We start from the raw sequence: 24,220 nt of genomic DNA, 5'->3' as shown, positions 1-24,220 counted from the left end.
GTTAAACGTTTCAGTGCCTCAGTCTTTCATTTGGACAATAGCCATCTATCCAGGATCGGGATCATCGCCGCTGGGAGAACCTGCTGCTGATCAAGTAAGTGCCTGTCCCCTCACGATACCCCTTACACTGTGCATTGCCTGAGGCCACAGCACCGGGTCAAGCCACCCGTGACATCCCCCTCAAGAGACAGACCCCATTGGTCCGGTGCTGGGTATCCCGGTCTCTTGGGCGTCACATTACCATCTGAGAAAATAAAGAACCTCATCCACAACTACCACAAAAGACTTCAAGCTGTCATTGATGTTAGAGGGGGTAATACACGGTATTAAGAAATGGAGTATGTGAACTTTTGATCAGGGTCATTTGTATGTTTTGGGTTGTCATTTTGATTTAAAAAGAGAAAGCACAGTAGTGTGACAAAAAAATGGCTTCACTCAACCACTAACCATGAGTGGAGACAAAGTTTTGGTGTTATCTTTCATATTCTCTGAAAAAAGGCCAAGACAGCATAAATTCTGCCCGGGTGTGTAAACTTTTGAGCACAACTGTCTATATATATTAGTATGGATAGTATGGTAGAGCGGCTCACTCAGCTGTATACAGAGGTATAATGGGAACACTGTCTCTTTAAGAAGGTGCTTGGTTTATTGAAGATAGCATAAACCAAGCTTTTGTAAAGTAACACAGCCCTCTGGGCAAAAACAGTAAAACAAAGAAAGAAAGAGAAACACAGCCCTTCTCCTAACAAGGATCAGCATATATGGAAAGCATACACTTTCCTGGAGCAATCTCTCTCCAGACTCCTCCTGAACACTGAAAGCTCTGTCAGTCAGCCATTTAAACCTAGACTTTGTGACTCCTCCATCATGTCACTAATCATATGATTCTGACATCACACAGGTCCTGGCAGACCTGCAGGGGGGAGATATTCTCCCTCCCACATTCCCTACCTCTTGAAGCTCATCAAGAGAATGCCAAGAGTGTGAAAAGCAGTCATCAAAGCAAAAGGTGGCTACTTTGAAGAACCTAGAATATAAGACATATTTTCAGTTGTTTCACACTTTTTTGTTACGTATATAATTCCAAATGTGTTAATTCATAGTTTTGATGCCTTGAGTGTGAAAGTACAATTTTCAGAGTCATGAAAATACAGAAAAATCTTTACATGAGAAGGTGTGTCCAAACTTTTGGTCTGTACTGTGTGTTTGTATATGGATATAAATACTGTATATATATGATATATACACTGCACATTTTGTATTACATATAGCAGCAAAATGATGATCAGATGATTATTAGCTTTAGCATTGCTTGTGTGGCTTGCCCTGGTGAAATATATTTTGCACCCCCTGGTGTGTTTGATTTCAAGCGTTTTGGCCATGTTTTATTGACGTCAGAACTACAGATATGTCAGCTAGTAAGGCCTCATTCAGACTTTTCCTTAACATGGACCAATGTGATCCGAGTGTGACACAATTTTTTGAAGCATTCATCGACTTATATTACTTATTTTGATCCAACCCTCAAATTAAAATCAGACATGTCTCCATGATTGTCCGCCGGCGCTGACAACTCGGTCAGCAAAGCATCATTCATGTGAACGACCCATAGACTATCATAGGTACGAGTGTGATCCGTGCAAACTGCAGATAGGCCTCAATCAGACGTCTGATTTTAGTGCTGTTATCTGGCCAGACACCACGTGTGAATAGACCTAACACTAGGGTTTGTCATTTTCATACAGATGAAAATAGCATTGAGCATGAAAAGATGGCTTGTTCTGTTTACTCACTGCTTTGAATGCATTAGATTATCTGCATGAATATTGCTTTATCTGCTGATGCTCACTGTGTATTGTATTGTTTGATAGCAATAATAATATGACATTCTGATGTCACTGGAAGGCTATATCCACATTCTAAGCCATGTTTTTTTTTTATTTTTACAATGCTTTGAAAATGAAAAATAAAGCAACTCTGATCATAGTCTTGATGAAAAATCTCCTGTTGTTGCAATCTGCTCCTGCAGTTATGGTGCCTGCCTGTTGGAATAATGCTTATTATTGTATATATTGCAGCAACTACTGTTTAGTACTGTTTAATAGTGCATGAGTTTCTGTCTCCAGCAATAGTGTTGTATTGCCAATGATTCACTGTAAAAAAAACAACCAGGAAGTTCCTGCTCACTGTGTGCGGATTGAAGCACTATAGCAGCGCGAAACGGCCGTCGTCAGCACCTGCACACTCCTGCCTTCACACTTATGGGCCATGAAGACTTTTTAATCGTAACTGAATAAAGGATGAATTTTAAGGATCGGTGAGTGCTACCTATTTTTCTTTCCTCTGATGGACAGTATTCACATGATTTTTCTGAGGAGCACCCGAGATCCCATGGCACAGCTCTAGTCTGTATATTGCACTTCAGGCGTACGGACCCAGTGAAGCCGGCGGTGCTGTGTTCTTTTTGTACTTGACACAGTAGATATATATCAGTTGTCAGGTGACAACTAGTGTTGGCTGTCAGTGAATAGAACACTGCAGACATGGCAGACTCTGTAGTTGGCATATGACAGCAAGTGTGCAGAGCGCCTCCTCGTGGTTTTGTGATTACTGCTGGAACCGGCAGAGCCCGACCATATATATATTTATATTATATGTCTCGTATCTGTATCATCTGGTATCTGCTCTATTAATTTTCTATGGAATGATGGAAATAGCCGACTGCAGCTCTCTGCAGCTCTATATGAATAGAGCTGGGGGGGCCCAGTGGTCGAATCCCCAGTAATCAGCAAGTCATCCATGATCTGATGGATCACACAAACATCCTATATACAGTAAATATACCGAACATGTATACACACACATATAGCGTACATACACATACCATACATACACACATATACCGTACATACATGCACACATATATATCGTACATACACACACACATACAGTACACACCAAAAGTTTAGACACACCTTCTCATTTAACCCCTTTCTGACATATGACTTACTATCCCGTCGAGATGGTATGGGCCCGTATGACCACCGATGGGATAGTACGTCATCACCTATCACGCGCGCACACGGGGGGAGCGTGGCCGATCGGGGCCGGGTGTCAGCTGACTATCGCTCCTGGCACATTAACCCCTGGAACACTGCGATCAAACATGATCGCAGCATTCTGGCAGCATAGGGAAGTATTGCGCAGGGAGGGGGCTCCCTGCTTGCTTCCCTGAGACCCTCAGAGCAACGTGATGTGATCGCGTTGCTCCGAGGGTCTCCTACCTTCTCCTCCTCCCTACAGGCCCCAGATCCAAAATGGCAACGGGGCTCCTTCTGGGTCCTACAGGGAGGTGGCTTGCAAGCGCCTGCTCATAGCAGGCGCCAGCAAGCCTCCCTGCAGTGCCTGTCAGATCGCTGATCTGACACAGTGCACTGCAAAGTGTCAGATCAGCGATCTGACACTATATAGTCATGTCTCCCCCAGGACAAAGTAAACAAGTTAAAAAAAATAATAATATTTACATATTTACATGTGTAAAAAAAAAATAAAATACTAACTAAAGAAAAAAAAAATATTGTTCCAATAAATACATTTCTTTATAAAAAAAAAAAAAAAAACTAGGCAAAAAACAACGCTTTATTATAATACCGCCGAACAAAATGTGGAATAACTTGCGATCAAAAAGAGGGATATAAAAAACATTGTACCGCTGAAAACGTCATCTTGTCCAGCAAAAAAGAAGCCACCATACAATGTCATCAGTGAAAAAATAAAAAAGGTATAGTCCTCAGAATAAAGCAATGCAAAAATAATTATTTTTTATATAAAATAGTTTTTATCGTACAAAAGTGCCAAAACATAAAAAAAGATATAAATGAAGTATCGCTGTAATAATAATGATCCGGAAAATAAAACTGCTTTATCAATTTTACCAAATAAAATAAAAAGCGTCTTTTAGTGTGTGACAGCTGCCAATCATAAAAATCTGCTAAAAAACCTGCTATAAATAGTAAATCAAAACCCCCCTTCATCACCCCCTTAGTTAGGGAAAAATAATAAAATAAAAAAATGTATTTATTTCCATTTTCCCATTAGGCTAGGGTCACATTGCGTTAGTGCAACCCGTTTAGCGCTAGCGCTAGCGGGTTGCGCTAACGCAATGTTTTTAATGGGGCCGCGTCCTGGGGTCGCGGTAACGTCCCCGCTCTCGCAGATCCCCGATCTGCGAGAGCGGGGAACGGACCGCGGGCGCGCCTCGGACGCTGCAAGCAGCGTCCGCGGCGCGCCAGGAAACACCGGCGCGTCGCTAGCGCGTGCCGAACATGTCACGCGCTAGTGCTGCGCGTTCCCATTGCCAAGAATGGGCGCGCTAACGGACGCGTTGCACGGCGTTAATTTCGCCGTGCAACGCTGTCCGTTAAGCGCGTTCCCATAACGCAATGGGAACCCAGCCTTAGGGTTAAGGTTAGGGTTGGGGCTAAAGTTAGGGTTGGGGTTAGGGTTAGGGTTGGGGATAAAGTTAGGGTTAGTGTTGGGACTAAAGTTAGGGTTAGGTCTAAAGTTAGGGATGGGGCTAAAGTTAGGGTTGGGGCTAAAGTTAGGGTTCGGGCTTAAGTTAGGGTTGGGGCTAAAGTTAGGGTTAGGTCTAAAGTTAGGGTTGGGGCTAAAGTTAGGGTTGGGGCTAAAGTTAGGGATGGGGCTAAAGTTAGGGATAGGGTTTGGATTACATTTACGGTTGGGATTAGTTTTAGGGGTGTGTCAGGGTTAGGGGTGTGGTTACGGTTATGGTTGGGATTAGGGTAGGGGTGTGTTGGAGTTAGGGGTGTGATTAGGGTTGGGATTAGGGTTAGGGGTGTGTTTGGGTTAGGGTTTCAGTCAGAATTGGGGGGTTTCAACTGTTTAGGCACATCAGAGGCTCTCCAAATGCGATATGGCGTCCAATCTCAATTCCAGCCAATTTTGCATTGAAAAGTCAAATGGCGTTCCTTCCCTTCCGAGCTCTGCCATGCGCCCAAACAGTGGTTTACCCCTACATATGGGGTATCAGCGTACTCTGGACAAATTGCACAACAACTTTTGAGGTCCAATTTCTTCTTTTACTCTTGGGAAAATAAAAAATTTGGAGCAAAAAGATAATTTTTATGAAGAAATATGATTTCTTTATTTTTACGGCTCTACATTATAAACTTCTGTGAAGCACTTGGTGGGTCAAAGTGCTCACGACACATCTAGATAAGTTCCTTAGGGGGTCTACTTTCCAAAATGGTGTTACTTGTGGGGGGTGTCAATAATTGGGCACATCAGGGGCTCTCCAAACGCGACATGGCGTCCTATCTCAATTCCAGTCAATTTTGCATTAAAAAGTCAACTGGCGCTCCTTCCCTTCCAAGCTCTGCCATGCACCCAAACAGTGGTTTACCCCAACATATGGGGTATCAGCGTACTCAGGACAAATTGCACAACAACATTTGGGGTCCAATTTCTCCTCTTACCCTTGGTAAGATAAAAAAATTGGAGCTGAAGTAAACTTTTTGTGAAGAAAAGTTATTATTATTATTTATTTATAAGTTAAATGTTCATTTTTTTGTTAAACATTCCAAAAATTCCTGCGAAACACCTGAAGGGTTAATAAACTTCTTGTATGTGGTTTTGAGCACCTTGAGGGGTGCAGTTTTTAGAATGGTGTTACACTTGGATATTTTCTATCACATAGACCCCTCAAAGTGACTTCAAATGTGATGTGGTTCATAAAAAAAATGGTGTTGTAAAAATGAGAAATTGCTGGTCAACTTTTAACCCTTATAACTCTCTAACATATAAAAATTTTGGTTCCAAAATTGTGCTGATGTAAAGTAGACATGTGGGAAATGTTACTTATTAAGTATTTTGTGTGACATATCTCTGTGATTTAAGGGCATAAAAATTCAAATTTGGAAAATAGCAAAATTTTCAAAATTTTCACCAAATTTCCGTTTGTTTTTTTTTTACAAATAAGCGCAGGTAATATCAAAGAAATTTTACCAGTATCACGAAGTACAATATGTCTTGAGAAAACAAAATTAGAATCATCAGGATCCGTTGAAGCGTTCCAGAGTTATAACCTCATAAAGGGACAGTGGTCAGAATTGTAAAAATTGGCCCGGTCATTAACGTGCAAACCACCCTTGGAGGTAAAGGGGTTAAAGATTTTTCTGTATTTTCATGACTATGAAAATTGTACATTCACACTGAAGGAATCAAACTATGAATTAACACATGTGGAATTATATACTTAACAAAAAAATGTGAAACAACTGAAATTATGTCTTATATTCTAGGTTCTTCAAAGTAGCCACCTTTTGCTTTGATGACTGCTTTGCACACTCTTGGCATTTTCTTGATGAGCTTCAAGAGGTAGTCACCAGGAATGGTCTTACAACAATCTTGAAGGAGTTCCCAGAGATGCATAACACTTGTTGGCCCTTTTGCCTTCACTCTGCGGTCTACCTACTGAGAGGCACAGAAGCAGCCATCTGCAGACCGGACATAACCGCAAGAGAAGTATGCTGCCTTCCAGGTGCAATGATCAAGGATGTGACCGATAGGATACCAAAGCTCTTCAGCTCCAAGGACATCCACCCATTTCTTCTGATACATGTTGGCACCAATGACACGGCAAGGAAGGACCTACCGACAATCTGCAAGGACTTTGAAGAGTTGGGGAAGAAAGTAAAGGAACTGGATGCACAGGTAGTTTTTTCTTCTATCCTTCCAGTAGACGGGCATGGCACCAGGAGATGGAACAGGATCCTTGATGCGAACAACTGGCTAAGACGATGGTGCAGACAACAAGGATTCGGATTCCTGGACCACGGTGTGAATTACTTGTACGATGGACTCCTCGCCAGAGACGGACTACACCTCAACAAACCTGGGAAACACACATTCGCCAGAAGTCTCGCTACACTCATCAGGAGGGCGTTAAACTAGGAGAAGAGGGGACGGGAAGAAAAACATTAGACTCGAACAAAGAAGAACCAGGAAAACATACTCAGAAGGGAGGTAAGAACATTTCTAAAACAATCCACAGCAAAGAGATTGGAACAAAACAAAATCCTCTAAACTGCATGCTCGCAAACGCCAGAAGCCTGACAAACAAGATGGAAGAACTAGAAGCAGAAATATCTACAGGTAACTTTGACATAGTGGGAATAACCGAGACATGGTTAGATGAAAGCTATGACTGGGCAGTTAACTTACAGGGTTACAGTCTGTTTAGAAAGGATCGTAAAAATCGGAGAGGAGGAGGGGTTTGTCTCTATGTAAACTCTTGTCTAAAGTCCACTTTAAGGGAGGATATTAGCGAAGGGAATGAGGATGTCGAGTCCATATGGGTCGAAATTCATGGAGGGAAAAATTGTAACAAAATTCTCATTGGGGTCTGTTACAAACCCCCAAATATAACAGAAATCATGGAAAGTCTACTTCTAAAGCAGATAGATGAAGCTGCAGCCCATAATGAGGTCCTGGTTATGGGGGACTTTAACTACCCGGATATTAACTGGGAAACAGAAACCTGTGAAACCCATAAAGGCAACAGGTTTCTGCTAATAACCAAGAAAAATTATCTTTCACAATTGGTGCAGAATCCAACCAGAGGAGCAGCACTTTTAGACCTAATACTATCTAATAGACCTGACAGAATAACAAATCTGCAGGTGGTCGGACATCTAGGAAATAGTGACCACAATATTGTACAGTTTCACCTGTCTTTCACTTGGGGGGACTTGTCAGGGAGTCACAAAAACACTGAACTTTAGGAAGGCAAAGTTTGACCAGCTTAGAGATGCCCTTAATCTGGTAGACTGGGACAATATCCTCAGAAATAAGAATACAGATAATAAATGGAAAATGTTTAAGAACATCCTAAATAGGCACTGTAAGCGGTTTATACCTTGTGGGAATAAAAGGACTAGAAATAGGAAAAACCCAATGTGGCTAAACAAAAAAGTAAGACAGGCAATTAACAGTAAAAAGAAAGCATTTGCACTACTAAAGCAGGATGGCACCATTGAAGCTCTAAAAAACTATAGGGAGAAAAATACTTTATCTAAAAAACTAATTAAAGCTGCCAAAAGGAAACAGAGAAGCACATTGCTAAGGAGAGTAAAACTAATCCCAAACTGTTCTTCAACTATATCAATAGTAAAAGAATAAAAACTGAAAATGTAGGCCCCTTAAAAAATAGTGAGGAAAGAATGGTTGTAGATGACGAGGAAAAAGCTAACATATTAAACACCTTCTTCTCCACGGTATTCACGGTGGAAAATGAAATGCTAGGTGAAATCCCAAGAAACAATGAAAACCCTATATTAAGGGTCACAAATCTAACCCAAGAAGAGGTGCGAAACCGGCTAAATAAGATTAAAATAGATAAATCTCCAGGTCCGGATGGCATACACCCACGAGTACTAAGAGAACTAAGTAATGTAATAGATAAACCATTATTTCTTATTTTTAGGGACTCTATAGCGATGGGGTCTGTTCCGCAGGACTGGCGCATAGCAAATGTGGTGCCAATATTCAAAAAGGGCTCTAAAAGTGAACCTGGAAATTATAGGCCAGTAAGTCTAACCTCTATTGTTGGTAAAATATTTGAAGGGTTTCTGAGGGATGTTATTCTGGATTATCTCAATGAGAATAACTGTTTAACTCCATATCAGCATGGGTTTATGAGAAATCGCTCCTGTCAAACCAATCTAATCAGTTTTTATGAAGAGGTAAGCTATAGGCTGGACCACGGTGAGTCATTGGACGTGGTATATCTCGATTTTTCCAAAGCGTTTGATACCGTGCCGCACAAGAGGTTGGTACACAAAATGAGAATGCTTGGTCTGGGGGAAAATGTGTGTAAATGGGTTAGTAACTGGCTTAGTGATAGAAAGCAAAGGGTGGTTATAAATGGTATAGTCTCTAACTGGGTTGCTGTGACCAGTGGGGTACCGCAGGGGTCGGTATTGGGACCTGTTCTCTTCAACATATTCATTAATGATCTGGTAGAAGGTTTACATAGTAAAATATCGATATTTGCAGATGATACAAAACTATGTAAAGCAGTTAATACAAGAGAAGATAGTATTCTGCTACAGATGGATCTGGATAAGTTGGAAACTTGGGCTGAAAGGTGGCAGATGAGGTTTAACAATGATAAATGTAAGGTTATACACATGGGAAGAAGGAATCAATATCACCATTACACACTGAACGGGAAACCACTGGGTAAATCTGACAGGGAGAAGGACTTGGGGATCCTAGTTAATGATAAACTTACCTGGAGCAGCCAGTGCCAGGCAGCAGCTGCCAAGGCAAACAGGATCATGGGGTGCATTAAGAGAGGTCTGGATACACATGATGAGAGCATTATACTGCCTCTGTACAAACCCCTAGTTAGACCGCACATGGAGTACTGTGTCCAGTTTTGGGCACCGGTGCTCAGGAAGGATATAATGGAACTAGAGAGAGTACAAAGGAGGGCAACAAAATTAATAAAGGGGATGGGAGAACTACAATAGCCAGATAGATTAGCGAAATTAGGATTATTTAGTCTAGAAAAAAGACGACTGAGGGGCGATCTAACAACCATGTATAAGTATATAAGGGGACAATACAAATATCTCGCTGGGGATCTGTTTATACCAAGGAAGGTGACGGGCACAAGAGGGCATTCTTTGCGTCTGGAGGAGAGAAGGTTTTTCCACCAACATAGAAGAGGATTCTTTACTGTTAGGGCGGTAAGAATCTGGAATTGCTTGCCTGAGGAGGTGGTGATGGCGAACTCAGTCGAGGGGTTCAAGAGAGGCCTGGATGTCTTCCTGGAGCAGAACAATATTGTATCATACAATTATTAGGTTCTGTAGAAGGACGTAGATCTGGGGATTTATTATGATGGAATATAGGCTGAACTGGATGGACAAATGTATTTTTTCGGCCTTACTATGTTACTATGTTACTATGTTACCTCACCCCAAACCATCTCGAATGGGGTCAGGTCTGGTGACTGTGGAGGCCAGGTCATCTGGCGTAGCACCACATCACTCTCCTTCTTGGTCAATTAGCCCTTACACAGCCTGGAGGTGTGTTTGGGGTCATTGTCCTGTTGAAAAATAAATTATGTTCCAACTAAATGCAAACCGGATGGAATAGCATGCCGCTGCAAGATGCTGTGGTAGCCATGCTGGTTCAGTATGCCTTCAATTTTGAATAAATCCCCAACAGTGTCACCAGCAAAGCACCCCCACACATCACACCTCCTCCTCCATGCTTCACGGTGGGAACTAGACATGTAGAGTCCATCCATTCACCTTTTCTGCATCGCACAAAGACACGGTGGTTGTAACCCTCTGGGGACGACGTGGCTCACAGCTCAGCGTTCATGATTATATGGTATGTTTCCATTTCTCAATTAAGTGCTCTGTATGCTTGGTTATGTTCTCCTTATTGCCACTGGTTGGTCATATACGCTTTGTATAGGAGCGCCTTGTTAGGACTGGCGGAACGCACCAAGTATAAGGTGTAATGGTATTAGGTGCGTTCGCCGTCCGAGGTCCACCGTTCAGGTGAAAACCCTGCTGCTAGTAGAGACGGACGAGATGGCAGTACAATATGAATACACACTTGGGTTAACTTCACCCAGTGTGAAGGAAGCGAACCCTGTTGAGTCACAGGGCCACGGTACCGCACCAAGAGAATATATTTTAGAGGCACGAGAGTGCGTGCGGTGCCGCACTGGCGGACGCCACTATCCACCCAGACTTGGGTTAGGAAAGCACAGAGAAAGCGCACGGCGCCGCACTGGCGGTCACAGCAATAAGACGCTGTAATGTGTGTACCGTGCTGATGGCTAAGTCGGGCGCTAGGTAGCAATCACCCACCATCCGCGAGCAGTCATACAATAGGGAGGGGATTTTAAAGAACGACTTTCACTCACAACACACACACATTTACAATAGACAATACTAGCGCATCGCCGTGCGGCCATGCGAGGCTTAAATAGCTGCAGCATGTTTAGGACCTTCCAAAGAAGGACCAATGGAGTGCTGCAGCACCTGAGCATGTGACCCTGGATCTCCACTGAGAGATCTCGCCCTGGGCATGCTCAGAGTGCAAAGCAGGATTTAGTCCTAGCAGCTACAAGGACCTTAGCTGCAGTATCTGATCATGTGACCCTCGATCTCCACTGAGAGATCTTACTCTGGGCATGCTCAGAATGTGAAAAGCAGGACTTAGCCCCAGAAGCGTCCGCTCGCCGCTGCCCAGCACTGACTTCAATGGGAGAAGCAGGAAACGCAGCAGTAACTCTAAGCACAGAGTCAGACTGAGCGAGACGCTGGGATCGACGTCTCCGCTGAGCAAGCTCCACTGCGGCAGGAGAAGAATGGGAGACCGCAGCGGAGATGGCCCGAGATTCGGTGATAGCGTTAAGACCCCTGTAGTCTATGCATGGACGTAGTTCCCCATTCTTCTTCTGCACGAAAAAGAACCCTGCCCCAGCAGGTGACACTGACTTCCTGATGAACCCTCTTGCCAGATTCTCTTGAATGTACTGAGACATTGCTCCCGTCTCCGGGAGAGATGATGGATAGACTCGACCCCGGGGAGGCTCAGCACCAGGCAAGAGATCAATCGGACAGTCATAGGGGCGATGGGGCGGAAGGGTCTCTGCCGCCTTTTTGGAGAACACGTCTGCATACGACCAATATTGCTTGGGGAGAGAGGATAGATCTGCGGATACCTCCGTAGTAGCAACCTGAACGCGCTCTCGGTGACACCTACCCCCACATGATTCACCTCATCCCAGAATTCTGCCTGAGGACCACTCGATGTGAGGAGAGCGGTACCGTAACCAAGGTATCCCCAACAGGACCTCATCAATCCCCTCAGGAATGATGAGCAGAGATATAATCTCCTGATGGGATGGTGACATGGACAGAGTAAAAGGGATGGTCTGATGTGTTATCTGTGCGGGCAGTGTCGACCCATTCACCACTCGTACCGTTACTGGTTGAGGTAGCATAACCAGGGGTATTGCGTGACGTTGGGCGAAGGCAGAAGACATAAAATTGCCCTCCGCCCCAGAATCCACGCAGAGCTCTACCGAGTGGGAGGAAGAGCCTAATGTTATTGTCCCCTTAAAGGACAATTTGGAGGCAAACATCGCCGTGTCTAGTGCACCTCCACCTACTACCACTAGACGCTGACGTTTCCTCGACCGCTGGAGACATCTGGTGGCAAGATGTCCTGACTGTTGGCAAACATGACAAACCTGGAGTGCACGAGCGGTCGGGGACTTAGATCCCGCTCGTGACACTACCATAGGCTCATGGGACTCAGGAGCCTGGACTGGAGACTCTAAAGGTTTGGCGAAGGTGGGAGCCAGCCGAAACCTCTGCCTACACTGGGCTCGTTCTAACCTCCGCTCGTGAAAACGGAGGTCAATACGAGTAGACACTGTTATTAACTCTTCCAGTGTGGCGGGAATCTCCCTAGTGGCCAGGGCGTCCTTAACATGGTCAGCCAGCCCCCTCCAAAATATAGGAATAAGGGCCTTATCCGACCACTCCAGCTCAGATGCTAGGGTGCAGAAGTGGACGGCAAAATGGCTGACCAAGGACGAGCCCTGAGTCAATGCCAACAGTTGGAGCACCGTATCATGGGTGACACGAGGTCCTAAAAAGACCTGTTTCAGAGTGCTCAGGAATAACGGAGCACTCTGCACCACATGATCGCCACGCTCCCACAGCGGCGTAGCCCACTGCAACGCCCTGTCCGACTATAAAGAAATGATAAAGCCCACCTTAGCCCGCTCTGTAGGGAAACGAGAGGCCAGAAGCTCGAGATGTATTGAGCACTGACTCACCAAACCCCTACAGGACTTACTGTCACCAGAAAATTTCTCTGGTAGCGGGAGGCGAGATAGCGTCGGTACAGGGGTGACAGTGGACAAGGTAGCTGCAGCCACACTTGCAGCCTGAACAGCGACAGCAGTAACATCCACAGCTGAGGTTGAACGCTCAAGAGCCGCCAATCTTCCCTCCAGCTGCTGGATGTACCGCTGTGAACGCTGATCGTCCGTCATTACTAGCCAGACCTTGGCGCTAGTATTATGTTAGGACTGGCGGAACGCACCAAGTATAAGGTGTAATGGTATTAGGTGCATTCGCCGTCCGAGGTCCACCGTGCAGGTGAAAACCCTGCTGCTAGTAGAGACGGACGAGATGGCGGTACAATATGAATACACACTTGGGTTAACTTCACCCAGTGTGAAGGAAGCGAACCCTGTTGAGTCACAGGGCCGCGGTACCGCACCAAGAGAATATATTTTAGAGGCACGAGAGTGCGTGCGGTGCCGCACTGGCGGACGCCACTATCCACCCAGACTTGGGTTAGGAAAGCGCAGAGAAAGCGCACGGTGCCGCACTGGCGGTCACAGCAATAAGACGCTGTAATGTATGTACCGTGCTGATGGCTAAGTCGGGCGCTAGGTAGCAATCACCCACCTTCCGCAAGCAGTCATACAATAGGGAGGGGATTTTAAAGAACGACTTTCACTCACAACACACACACATTTACAAAAGACAATACTAGCGCATGGCCGTGCGGCCATGCGAGGCTTAAATAGCTGCAGCATGTTTAGGACCTTCCAAAGAAGGACCAATGGAGTGCTGCAGCACCTGAGCATGTGACCCTGGATCTCCACTGAGAAATCTCGCCCTGGGCATGCTCAGAGTGCAAAGCAGGATTTAGTCCTAGCAGCTACAAGGACCTTAGCTGCAGTATCTGATCATGTGACCCTCGATCTCCACTGAGAGATCTTACTCTGGGCATGCTCAGAATGTGAAAAGCAGGACTTAGCCCCAGAAGCGTCCGCTCGCCGCTGCCCAGCACTGACTTCAATGGGAGAAGCAGGAAATGCAGCAGAAACTCTAAGCACAGAGTCAGACTGAGCGAGACGCTGGGATCAACGTCTCCGCTGAGCAAGCTCCACTGCGGCAGGAGAAGAATGGGAGACCGCAGCGGAGATGGCCCGAGATTCCCCCTGTGCAGAGGCAGAAACTTAACCCCTAAAACGCCTGTTAGTTTTAATGGAGTACTAAATTACATTTGATCTATACTGCTGTAATGTGATGCCACCTTGTCCCCCCATTATTTAATTACTGATGTGCTGCCGATTTTTAACTCTTTACTGCCTTTGTTTGACCTTTGAATTTGCATTTCAATAAAGTTTACATTTTATACCATTTGGGACTAGTACACCGCTTTCTTTGTGGTATTGTAAACATACCATACATACAAACACTTATATACACTTATAGTATATACAAACTGTACACATATATACATACACCATATATACATACACATACACCATACATACACCAACACCATACATTCATACACATATATGCCATACATACATACAAATATATCGTACATACACACACACATACACTGTACAAACACATATACCATACATACACAAACACTTATATACACATAGTATACACATACTGTCCACCGTGCAGAGATGGAACCTGCTGCTGGGTAATAGCGGCACTATATGGTGGTACTACGCCAGAATAAACGTGGGTTATGTCACTCGGTATGAACTGATGCAAACTCTGTTGCTTCACAGAGTCGCAGGGACACAAAGGAAACGCTGTGCCCTGTTAGCAGTCATAGGGTGCAGCAGATGAACGCTGGTGGGTTCCCTGAAATTCACCCCCACTGTGCTGGTGATTGATCTTGCTCTTACCCTCGGTGGCTTTTGAGCCCGCGTCTGAGGACGCCCTGAGTCAGATGCTGAGATCAAGCGGGAGTTCCCACCCTACACTGACTGGTTGTCAGGACTAATTAAAGATAACCGCGCAGAGTGCGTACAGCACCGCTCTGGCGGACGCCACTATCTACCCTAACTAGGGCTAGGAAAGTGCACTAACTGCGCACGGCGCCGCACTTGCAGTCACTGCTGGTTAGACGCAGTAAGGATCATGCTCTTGTGTTTAGGATAGCACTGTCAGACGCTAGGTAGCTCCAACGTTCTTGAGCATTCAACAACACTAGGAATGGGAATGATTAAAGAGCAATCACCAGAACAGGCATACACACACGATAACAGGTTTATACTAGTGCACGGCCGTGCGGCCATGCGAACCTTTTATAGCTGTAGCTCTCCGGGACCTTCCTAGTGGTCCAATAGGAGCTGCCAGAGGACCTGAGCATGTGACCCCCGACTTCCAATGAGAGGTCTTCCCTTGGGCATGCTCAGAAGAAGAAAAGCAGGACTTAGTCCCAGGAGCGCCTGCTAGCCTCTGATCAGTGCTGGTTATAATGACTGAACTTGGAAGGGCAGCAGTACCCAAACGCACAGTATCTGCCTGAGCCAGGTGCTGGGACTGACGTCTCTGCTGAGCAGGCTCCACTGTGGCTGGAGGAGAATGAGAGACTGCAGCGGAGGTGGTTCGAGATTTCCTCTGTGCAGCGGCTGGAACTCGACATCTAACACATACATATCCAAATATCGCACAGACATACACCATATACTGTATACAGTGGGTGCGGAAAGTATTCAGACCCCTTTAAATTTTTCACTCTGTTTCATTGCACCCATTTGGTAAATTCAAAAAAGTTAATTTTTTCTCATTAATGTACACTCTGCATCCCATCATGACTGAAAAAAACAGAAATGCAGTAATTTTTTCAAATTTATTAAAAAAGTAAAACTTAAATATCACAACGTCATAAGTATTCAGACCTTTTGCTCAGTATTGACTAGAAGTACCCTTTTGAGCTAGTACAGCCATGAGTCTTCTTGGGAATGATGCAACAAGTTTTTCACACCTGGATTTGGGGATTCCCTGCTATTCTTCCTGGCAGATCCTCTCCAGTTCCTTCAGGTTGGATGGTGAAGGTTGGTGGACAGCCATTTTCAGGTCTCTCCAGAGATGCTCAATTGGGTTTAGGTCATTGCTCCTTCTGGGTCAGTCAAGAATGGTCACAGAGTTGTTGTGAAGCCACTCCTTTGTTATTTCAGCTGTATGCTTAGGATCATTGTCTTTTTGGATGGTGAACCTTCAGCCAAGTCTGAGGTCCAGAGCCGTCTGGAAGAGGTTTTCATCCAGGATATCTCTGTAATTGGCTGCATTCATATTTCCTTCATTGACAATCAGTCATCCTGTCCCTGCAGCTGAAAAGCACCCCTATAGCCTGATGCTGCCACCACAATGTTTCACTGTTGGGATTGTTTTGGGCAGGTGATGAGCAGTGCCTGGTTTTCTCCACACATACCGCTTAGAATTATCACCAAAAAGGTCTCTCTTCATCTCATCAGACCATAGAATCTTACTTCTCATAGTCTGAGAGTCCTTCATGTGTTTTTTAGCAAACTCTATGTGGGCTTTCATATGTCTTGAACTGAGGAGAGGCTTTCGTCGGGCCACTCTGCCATAAAGGCCCAACTTGTGCAGGGCTGCAGTTATAGTTGACTTTGTGTAACTTTCTCCCATCTCCCTACTGTATCTCTGGAGCTCAGCCACAGCGATCTTGGGGTTCTTCTTTACCTCTCTCATCAAGGCTCTTCTCCCACAATTGCTCTGTTTAGCTGGATGGCCAGGTCTAGGAAGACTTCTGGTGGTCCCAAACTTCTTCCATTTAAGGATTATGGAGGCCACTGGGCTCTTAAGAACCTTGAGCACTGCAGAAATTCTGTGGTAACCTTGGCTAGATCTGTGCCTTGCCACAATTCTGTCTGAGCTACCTGGCCAGTTCCTTTCACCTCATGATTATCATTTGGTCTGACATGCACTGTGAACTGTGAGGTCTTATATAGACAGGTGTGTTCCTTTCCAAATCAAGTCCTATCAGTTTTATTAAACACAGCTGGACTCCAATGAAGGAGTAGAGCCATCTCAAGGAGGATCACAAGGAAATGGACAGCATGTGACTTAAATATGAGTGTCTGAGCAAAGGGTCTGAATACTTATGACCATGTGATACTTCAGTTTTTAGTTTTTATTAAATTTGCAAAGATTACTACATTTCTGTTTTTCTTTCAGTCAAGATTGGGTGCAGAGTGTACATTAATGAGAAAAAAAATAAACATTTTTGAATTCACCAAATGGCTGCAATGAAACAAAGAGTAAAAAATTAAAAGGGGTCTGAATACTTTCCATACCCACTGTACATACACACACACACACACACATACACACCGTACATACATAAACAGATACATACACATACAGTACTATTTAGTCAGCTACCAATTGTGCAAGTTCTCCCACTTAAAAAAGAGAGAGGCCTGTAATTGACATCATAGGTAGACCACAACTATGAGAGTCAAAATGAAAAAACAAATCCAGAAAATCACCTTGTCTGATTTGGCAAGATTTATTTTGCAAATTATATTGGAAAATAAGTATTTGGTCATTAACAAAAGTTTATCTCGATATTTTATTATTTATCTTTTGTTGGCAATGACATAGGTAAAACATTTTCTGTAAGTCTTCACATGGTTGGCACACACTGTTGGAGGTATGTTGGCCCATTCCTCCATGCAGATCTCTAGAGCAGTGATGTCTTGGCCTTACGCTGGGCAACACAGACTTTCAACTCCCTCCAAAGGTTTTCTATGAGGTTGAGATCTGGAGACTGGCTAGGCTACTCCAGGACCTTCATATGCTTCTTATGAAGCCAGTCCTTCATTGACATGGTGGTATGCTTGGGGTCATTACCATGCTGAAAGATCCCATCCACGTTTCATCCTCAATGCCCTTGTTGATGGAGGGAGGTTTGCACTCAAAATCTCATGATACATGGCCCCATTCATTCTTTCATGTACACGGATCAATCGTACTGGTCCTTTTGCAGAGAAACAGCCCCAAAGCATGATGTTGCCACCCCCATGCTTCACAGTAGGTATGGTGTTCTTTGGATGCAACTCAGCATTCTGTCTCCTCCAAACACGACGAGTTTTGTTTCTACCAAACAGTTCTAATTTGGTTTCATCAGGCCATATGACATTCTCACAATACACTTCTGGATAATCCAAAGGCTTTCTAACATACTTCAGATGGGCCCGGACATGTACTGACTTAAGCAGGGGTACATGTCTGGCACTGCAGGATCTGAGTCCCTGGCAGCGTAGTGTGTTACTGATGGTAGCCTTTGTTACAGTGGTCCCAGATTTATGCAGGTCATTCACTGGGTCCCCCTGTGTGATTCTGGGATTTTTACTTATCGTTCTTGTGATCATTTTGACCCCACGGGGTGAGAACTTGCGTGGAGCACCAGATCGAGGGAGATTATCTGTTCAAATAATTTTTATTAATCATTTTGAAATTTCTCTTTGTAAAACTTTTTGTAAATTCACATAGGTTGAGATTGCGAATACAGTCCAAATTATAACATATTATAACATATTATAACAAATGGTTTGACATGTAGAAACATTGTAAGCTTAATGTCCTGTATATTAAAACAGTACATCTTTTTTAGGATATTAAATTATATATTGATTTTAGGAGGGGGGGAGGGAGAGGAGGGAGGGAGAGAGGGAGAGGATAAGGGATAGATGTTGTTCGAGGGAGATTATCAGTGGTCTTGTATGTCATCCATTTTCTTATTATTGCTCCCACAATTTGTTTCCATCACACCAAGCTGCTTGCCTATTTCAGATTCAGTATTCCCAGCCTGGTGCAGGGCTCCAATTTTATTTCTGGTGTCCTTCGACAGCTCTTTGGTCTTCACCATAGTGGAGTTTGGATTCTGGCTGTTTGGGGTTGTGGACAGGTATGTTTTAAACTGGTAACAAATTCAAACAGTTGCCATTACTACAGGTAATGTGTGGAGGACAGAGGAGCCTCCTAAAGAAGAAGTTACAGGTCTTGCATTTTTTAGGTGACCAAATACTTATTTTCCAACATAATTTTCAAAATAAATCTTGCCAAATCAAACAGGGTGATTTTCTGGATTTCTTTTCTCATTTTGACACTCATAGTTGTGGTCTACCGTTCCATGATGTCAATTATAGGCCTTTCTCATCTTTTTAAATGCGAGAATTTGCACAATTGATGGCTGAGTAAATACTTTTCCCCCCACTTTTCCCCCACTGTATACCATACATACATACACACATATACCGCACATACATACACACACATATACCGTACACACAGATATACACATACATTCACACACATAGATACTCACATTATACTATACATACTGTACATACACATACTGTATGTACATATACAAACACACACATATTAATCTATGATATCAGATGTTCTGTTCAGATGAGCTGTGGAGGAGATCAGCCTCATAGCTCAGAGATCAGCTTGAGAGGACTGCAGGGCCCACTGTTGGGGACATAGAGCAGAGAGGTTTTTTAGCTCCCTGCTGAGGCTGTGCTGTCCACTGAAGTGAGCCCTCCTCACCCAACCTCTTCTCTGTGAGATGCTGCAGCCTGCTAGGAATGGCACAGTGGAGGGAGCAGAAGACGTATTCTTATATAAGTCCTATTCTTCCTCCAATGTTGTCCCCTACGTCCTGTGCTGTGTGCCCGGGCCCCCTGACTACAGATGAGCACTCACCATTGGGATGCTCCATGCAGGAGGACAGAGACGGCAGCCAGTGAGCGTTCTCATCAGTCTGGTCGGGAAAGCGTTCATTGGCCAGCATCTCCCTGCATGACACGCAGGCATGGACTGGCCCATAGGGGAACAGGGGAATCCCCCGGTGTGCCCCTGTGCAGATCTGAGCTCCCAACCCCACTGTATGGGCAGTACTTGGCATAATTCACTTGATTCACTCTGTACAGAAAAAAGCAGCATCTCATCATTCATTCACCAAACTTCCCAGTTAATTATAATAGAGAGATATTGGTAAATTTGTCAAGGTGGGTCGTGTAATATTTGCATGCAGGTGAAATCTTGGCCCACCCAAAGTCAATGTTACTGGTGGTGGGCCCTTGGCACCCCAGTCCGACACAGATGACACGCCTCCTTTTTGAACTCCTGCACTCTCTCCCCAGCTCTGGTATCCACATGATTACGGGAGGGAGTGAGAGGGTCCGGTGCTGCATGTCACCAGGCACCACTCACTCCCACCCATAATCTTGACTCAGTGGCCCCATGGTGGCTGCAAACTCTGCTGCCATGGGCAGTATGCGGGGCCTCACCTCCACCTGCGGGCCCCGATGCAGTTCCACCGGCTGTATGTCTGCCCCCTTGATGTACAGTCTGTCTATAGTCTGCAACTACTTACAGGACTGTTTTATTTGCAAAGCTGGTTATGAGTCAGGGTTGTTGTTAGCATCTGACACGTGGGGTTCATCCCTGGGATTTTCCAGATTCCCCAGATCTCTGTCGAGCTCCACGTCCTCATTGCGCAGAAAACTGAGTGCAGAGTATTGTGCCCCATAACAGACATCACATACTGGGGCTAAAGCAGCCAATGAAGATGGAAAAGAGGCAACAGGCGATCACTGATCAGAACAATTCCTGGAGTATGTGTCCCACCACTATGGAATAGGTGGGGCCACAATATAAGCATTGGAATGTGTGTGTAGAGTCATTCCCCACTTGAGGGCCACGCCATGAGTAGAATCGAGCAACAGCTACAGAGAGGGCACCTCAAAAAGTCATATTTTGGGCAGCAAGGTGACTGAGTTGTTAGCACTATTGTAGCACTGGGGTCCAAAGTTGAAATCCCTCCAAGGACATCTGCATGAAGCTTGTATGTATGGGTTTCTTTGGTTTTCCACTTGGTACTCTGATTACTGGTAAGGAATTTAGATTGCGAGACCCATTGGGACTTCGCAGTATGTTGTCTTGTACTATATAAGCAGGCCTAATAAATCAGTGGTTTGTGTTACTTTAGGGGAATGCTGTGTGGCACTTTACAGGAAAATCTAAAATAATTATTTTGAGATTAATTATGGGGGCACTATACTGGGGGCAATGTGGGAGCTCTGTGCTTGAGTGCCACACAGGGCGCTCTACGGGCACTCTGGTTAGCACTATGGCTGAACCCTTAATGGTTTTTGGCTTATGACTCGGATTTGACTTATTTTTGTTGGCAACATCTTGTTCTAGGTATTGTATGAAGCACCAATTAATGCTAGGGCCAGAATCCATGCACTGTTATTTTCTGGGGCACTATTACTGATTGAGGACAAAATCTACTCAGCACAGTTTTTTTAGGGGGAAGGATGTGGCACCTATGCAGATGGGGAGTTTATGTTAAGAAGGTAAAGCAGATGATGGAAATGTGAGGCACTTAAGATGTCATTGGCAACGATCATTGCAAAAATGAAACGTGGCTGGAAGTGATGCAGGCGTGGAAACTAGGCATATAACTACTGTGCCATTGAGAAAATAAGATTTCTTGACCCCTTTTTAGCACTCCATAAATCACTGTATGAGACATTAAAGGGCTTCTATGAGAGGACGGCCCTCTCAGGCCATCTATACATCGGCTTTTAAAGTATGGTTTTCACTGTAACGTTGCAGCCCTTATAGGTGGAATATACACCTAAGAAACATTTATGGTTTATGCCGTCCAATGTCTCGGATGTGTACACTAAGTATTACTCCACAAGTCCTATGCTCCCCCCGAACCCTAACTTCGGTCTACTGCCTGTATGGCGTGCACGCCCTAGTTCAGTGGTAAACCACAGGCTTCAAAACAGCTGCTATTCTATTGTTTTGCTTGATATTGAAAAACAGCCATGTATATCACACCTAGAAGGAACACAATGGTGCCCCTCATTAGTGGATAACCCTATGGGAATTCTGGCTGCACAGAGTAAAACACTTTCAAAAGGTTAATGTTGTTTTTTATTAAAGCCCAGGTCATGCAATCTCTTTGATCTCCAATGTTGGAAATATTTTTGACTCCAGCAAATAAACATTAATTTTTCCTCCTCCATGCTTTCCATGGGTTTGAGAATGCCTACAAAAATTAGTATTAAATCCTTACAAGTTGAGTATGTCACATATACTTTGCTTTACGGTGTTTAATTCTGATTTTATATCTCTTTCTCAATTTAGTAAATAATTGCTTTAAAAATCTACTGGTTGCTCTTCGCAACAGACTGTTTATCTCCATTCTAATGCTGGACATATAACAGTACCAGCTTGGAGTCAATGCACTCTGCAAAGTATGGTGGCATACAAAGTTCTAAATTCCTTGTTATTGACCTTCGGGCACTTTTATTATTTCTGTATTGTGCCATTATAAAGGACAATATTATCTCCATTATAAGCAATGCTTCTAATAAGAATACCTCCATATTAAAACATGTAATGGAAGGGGACACATTTGTTCATCTGAATTCTTCTAAATTGTAAGGTGAGTATCACAAACCGTAGGTTTAATATTGAAAGCCTGAACCTATTCTTGAGGGTCAGAGAATCTCCTTGAAAAGATAAGTTCTGGATGTGAAATCATTTATTTAAAAAGTATCCACCCCAATGGCTCAAAAGCAGGGCTGAGATGTACTACTTGTAAAAACTGGACAGGGTGTCAGTCTACCTGTGGCATTTAGAACTTGCATCCATGACCCCCACTATATCATTCTCTTTAATAGCACTATATGGTAAACCATAAGTGGTCTTTCAGTAGAACGTACCACAAATTTCAAAAGTCAACGTAAAGCTTTTTATTGCATCCTATAATTCTAGCTTGTTTTGAGTTGAATGGTTGTGCAGATTTTTGGCACAGAACTTGGTATTGACAACTATGGTACATCAAGGTCACTTTATGTGGATAATACATTTGCCAACATATGATTAATATATACTGGTCCTTCTTCAGTCTCCATCATTGACTTACATATGCATATAACCCTAGAAAACAGGAGGGCATTAGGGCCTACCATGCAATAAAAATTTTCATGATATGGAATACCTTACGATGGATAAAAGATGAAGAACCTGTGATATCTCACCTGATTTTCGAGTTCAGCAATGGTCTTCCAATGGTGACTGTTGTCTCGGCATACCACCCGCTTCTCAGAAACTTGTTGGATCTGTAGTTCAAGTTTGTGGTTGGACTCTTCCAGTGTCTTTACTTTTTCAAGATATGAAGCCAGACGACTGTTCAAACCTATCAAGACATCTTTCTGGTTTGGACTGGAAACGTTTCCACTGGCCATGGTATCCACATGGCTCAGCCTACGTCCGTTATCTTGGAGTTTTCTTCTCAATCCTAAAGCATCAAATCGTCTGAAAGACATAGGGTAAGATGTAGGTTTAGAAGAATCCCCACATGACATGAGTGCAGACCTACTACTGTAGGGCATGGTGACTATCTAATGTGTGATTAACCAGCTCCCATAGTAACCTGAAATAAGGAAGTCTCGTGGCTTTACTTTAACTGCATGTTATTGGTTTAGCCTGTGAACCATGTCTCGCGGCTCAGATTTCACTCACCTTGGGCTCCAAATAATCTTTTCCCTGCTATTTATTTTCCTTAATTTGACTTGCGGGATCGGCAGCTCTGCAGTACAAGATTACTTGCAGAACAGCTTTACTTTGGCTTGGCAGAAAATTCTTAAGGGGGTTGTGAGAAATTCCTGAAATGCCAGTGGCTATAAAGATAGTAAATACAGTACCTGATATACATACACATACTCAAGGGGTTAAACAGACTCACCAGAAGAAGTATAGGAAGACATTCCCTCGGGTCAAGTCATGTTGACTCTGGACCAGGAGGCTCAGAGAATAATGGAGCTCATTCTTATGTTCTGTGTAGCCGGATTGTCTCACCTGTGCCTCTACTCATGAGGTATGACCGCCTCGAAATACCTTCAGACTGTGAGAACTAACAGCACAGGAATGACTGGGAAGCAGTCCAGGGTTCCTGTTTTTCTTGAGTACATGGCTTATTATTTACAGAGTATACTAATTACAGTACTATTCCGATGTGAGATTTTCTTTCTCTACTTTTTGTAGACATTGAAAGAGCATAATAATGAGCAAATATGCAGCTGTTCAGACTTGTGCAAACATTAATCTGACACTTCTACAGAGATGAGCGGTGCTGCGCTGGTGCACTCGTAAAGAGGACCTGTAATCTGACGAAAAACGGCGAGGTTTTGCTACGAATTTATTCCTGCTACTTCCCTTAATATTAGATTTTTTATCCACCACACATTTCCAGAGCTTTGGGCAAT

The 24,220-nt window shown here is 44.0% G+C and overlaps 1 protein-coding gene across 9 annotated transcripts in view; it reads right to left on the bottom strand.

Annotated features, from left to right (window-relative positions):
* LOC138664668 (keratin, type I cytoskeletal 13-like) overlaps positions 1 to 23,883 on the bottom strand; it is an 87,258-nt gene extending 63,375 nt beyond the window's left edge. For 5 of the 9 annotated variants that reach the window (XM_069751564.1, XM_069751565.1, XM_069751566.1 and 2 more), the window contains exon 1: positions 22,994 to 23,378. In XM_069751564.1, coding sequence (XP_069607665.1) covers positions 22,994 to 23,347 — 354 coding nt within the window. In that variant the 5' untranslated portion in view covers positions 23,348 to 23,378. The other 4 variants (XM_069751569.1, XM_069751573.1, XM_069751570.1 and 1 more) reach the window with 3 other exon arrangements.
* Between the last annotated feature and the right edge of the window lie 337 nt (positions 23,884 to 24,220).

The sequence above is a fragment of the Ranitomeya imitator genome, chromosome 2, assembly GCF_032444005.1.
Source record: "Ranitomeya imitator isolate aRanImi1 chromosome 2, aRanImi1.pri, whole genome shotgun sequence".
Classification (NCBI taxonomy): domain Eukaryota; kingdom Metazoa; phylum Chordata; class Amphibia; order Anura; family Dendrobatidae; genus Ranitomeya; species Ranitomeya imitator.
Note: the sequence above shows the minus strand (reverse complement) of the source record. Positions and strands in the feature narration are given on the sequence as shown.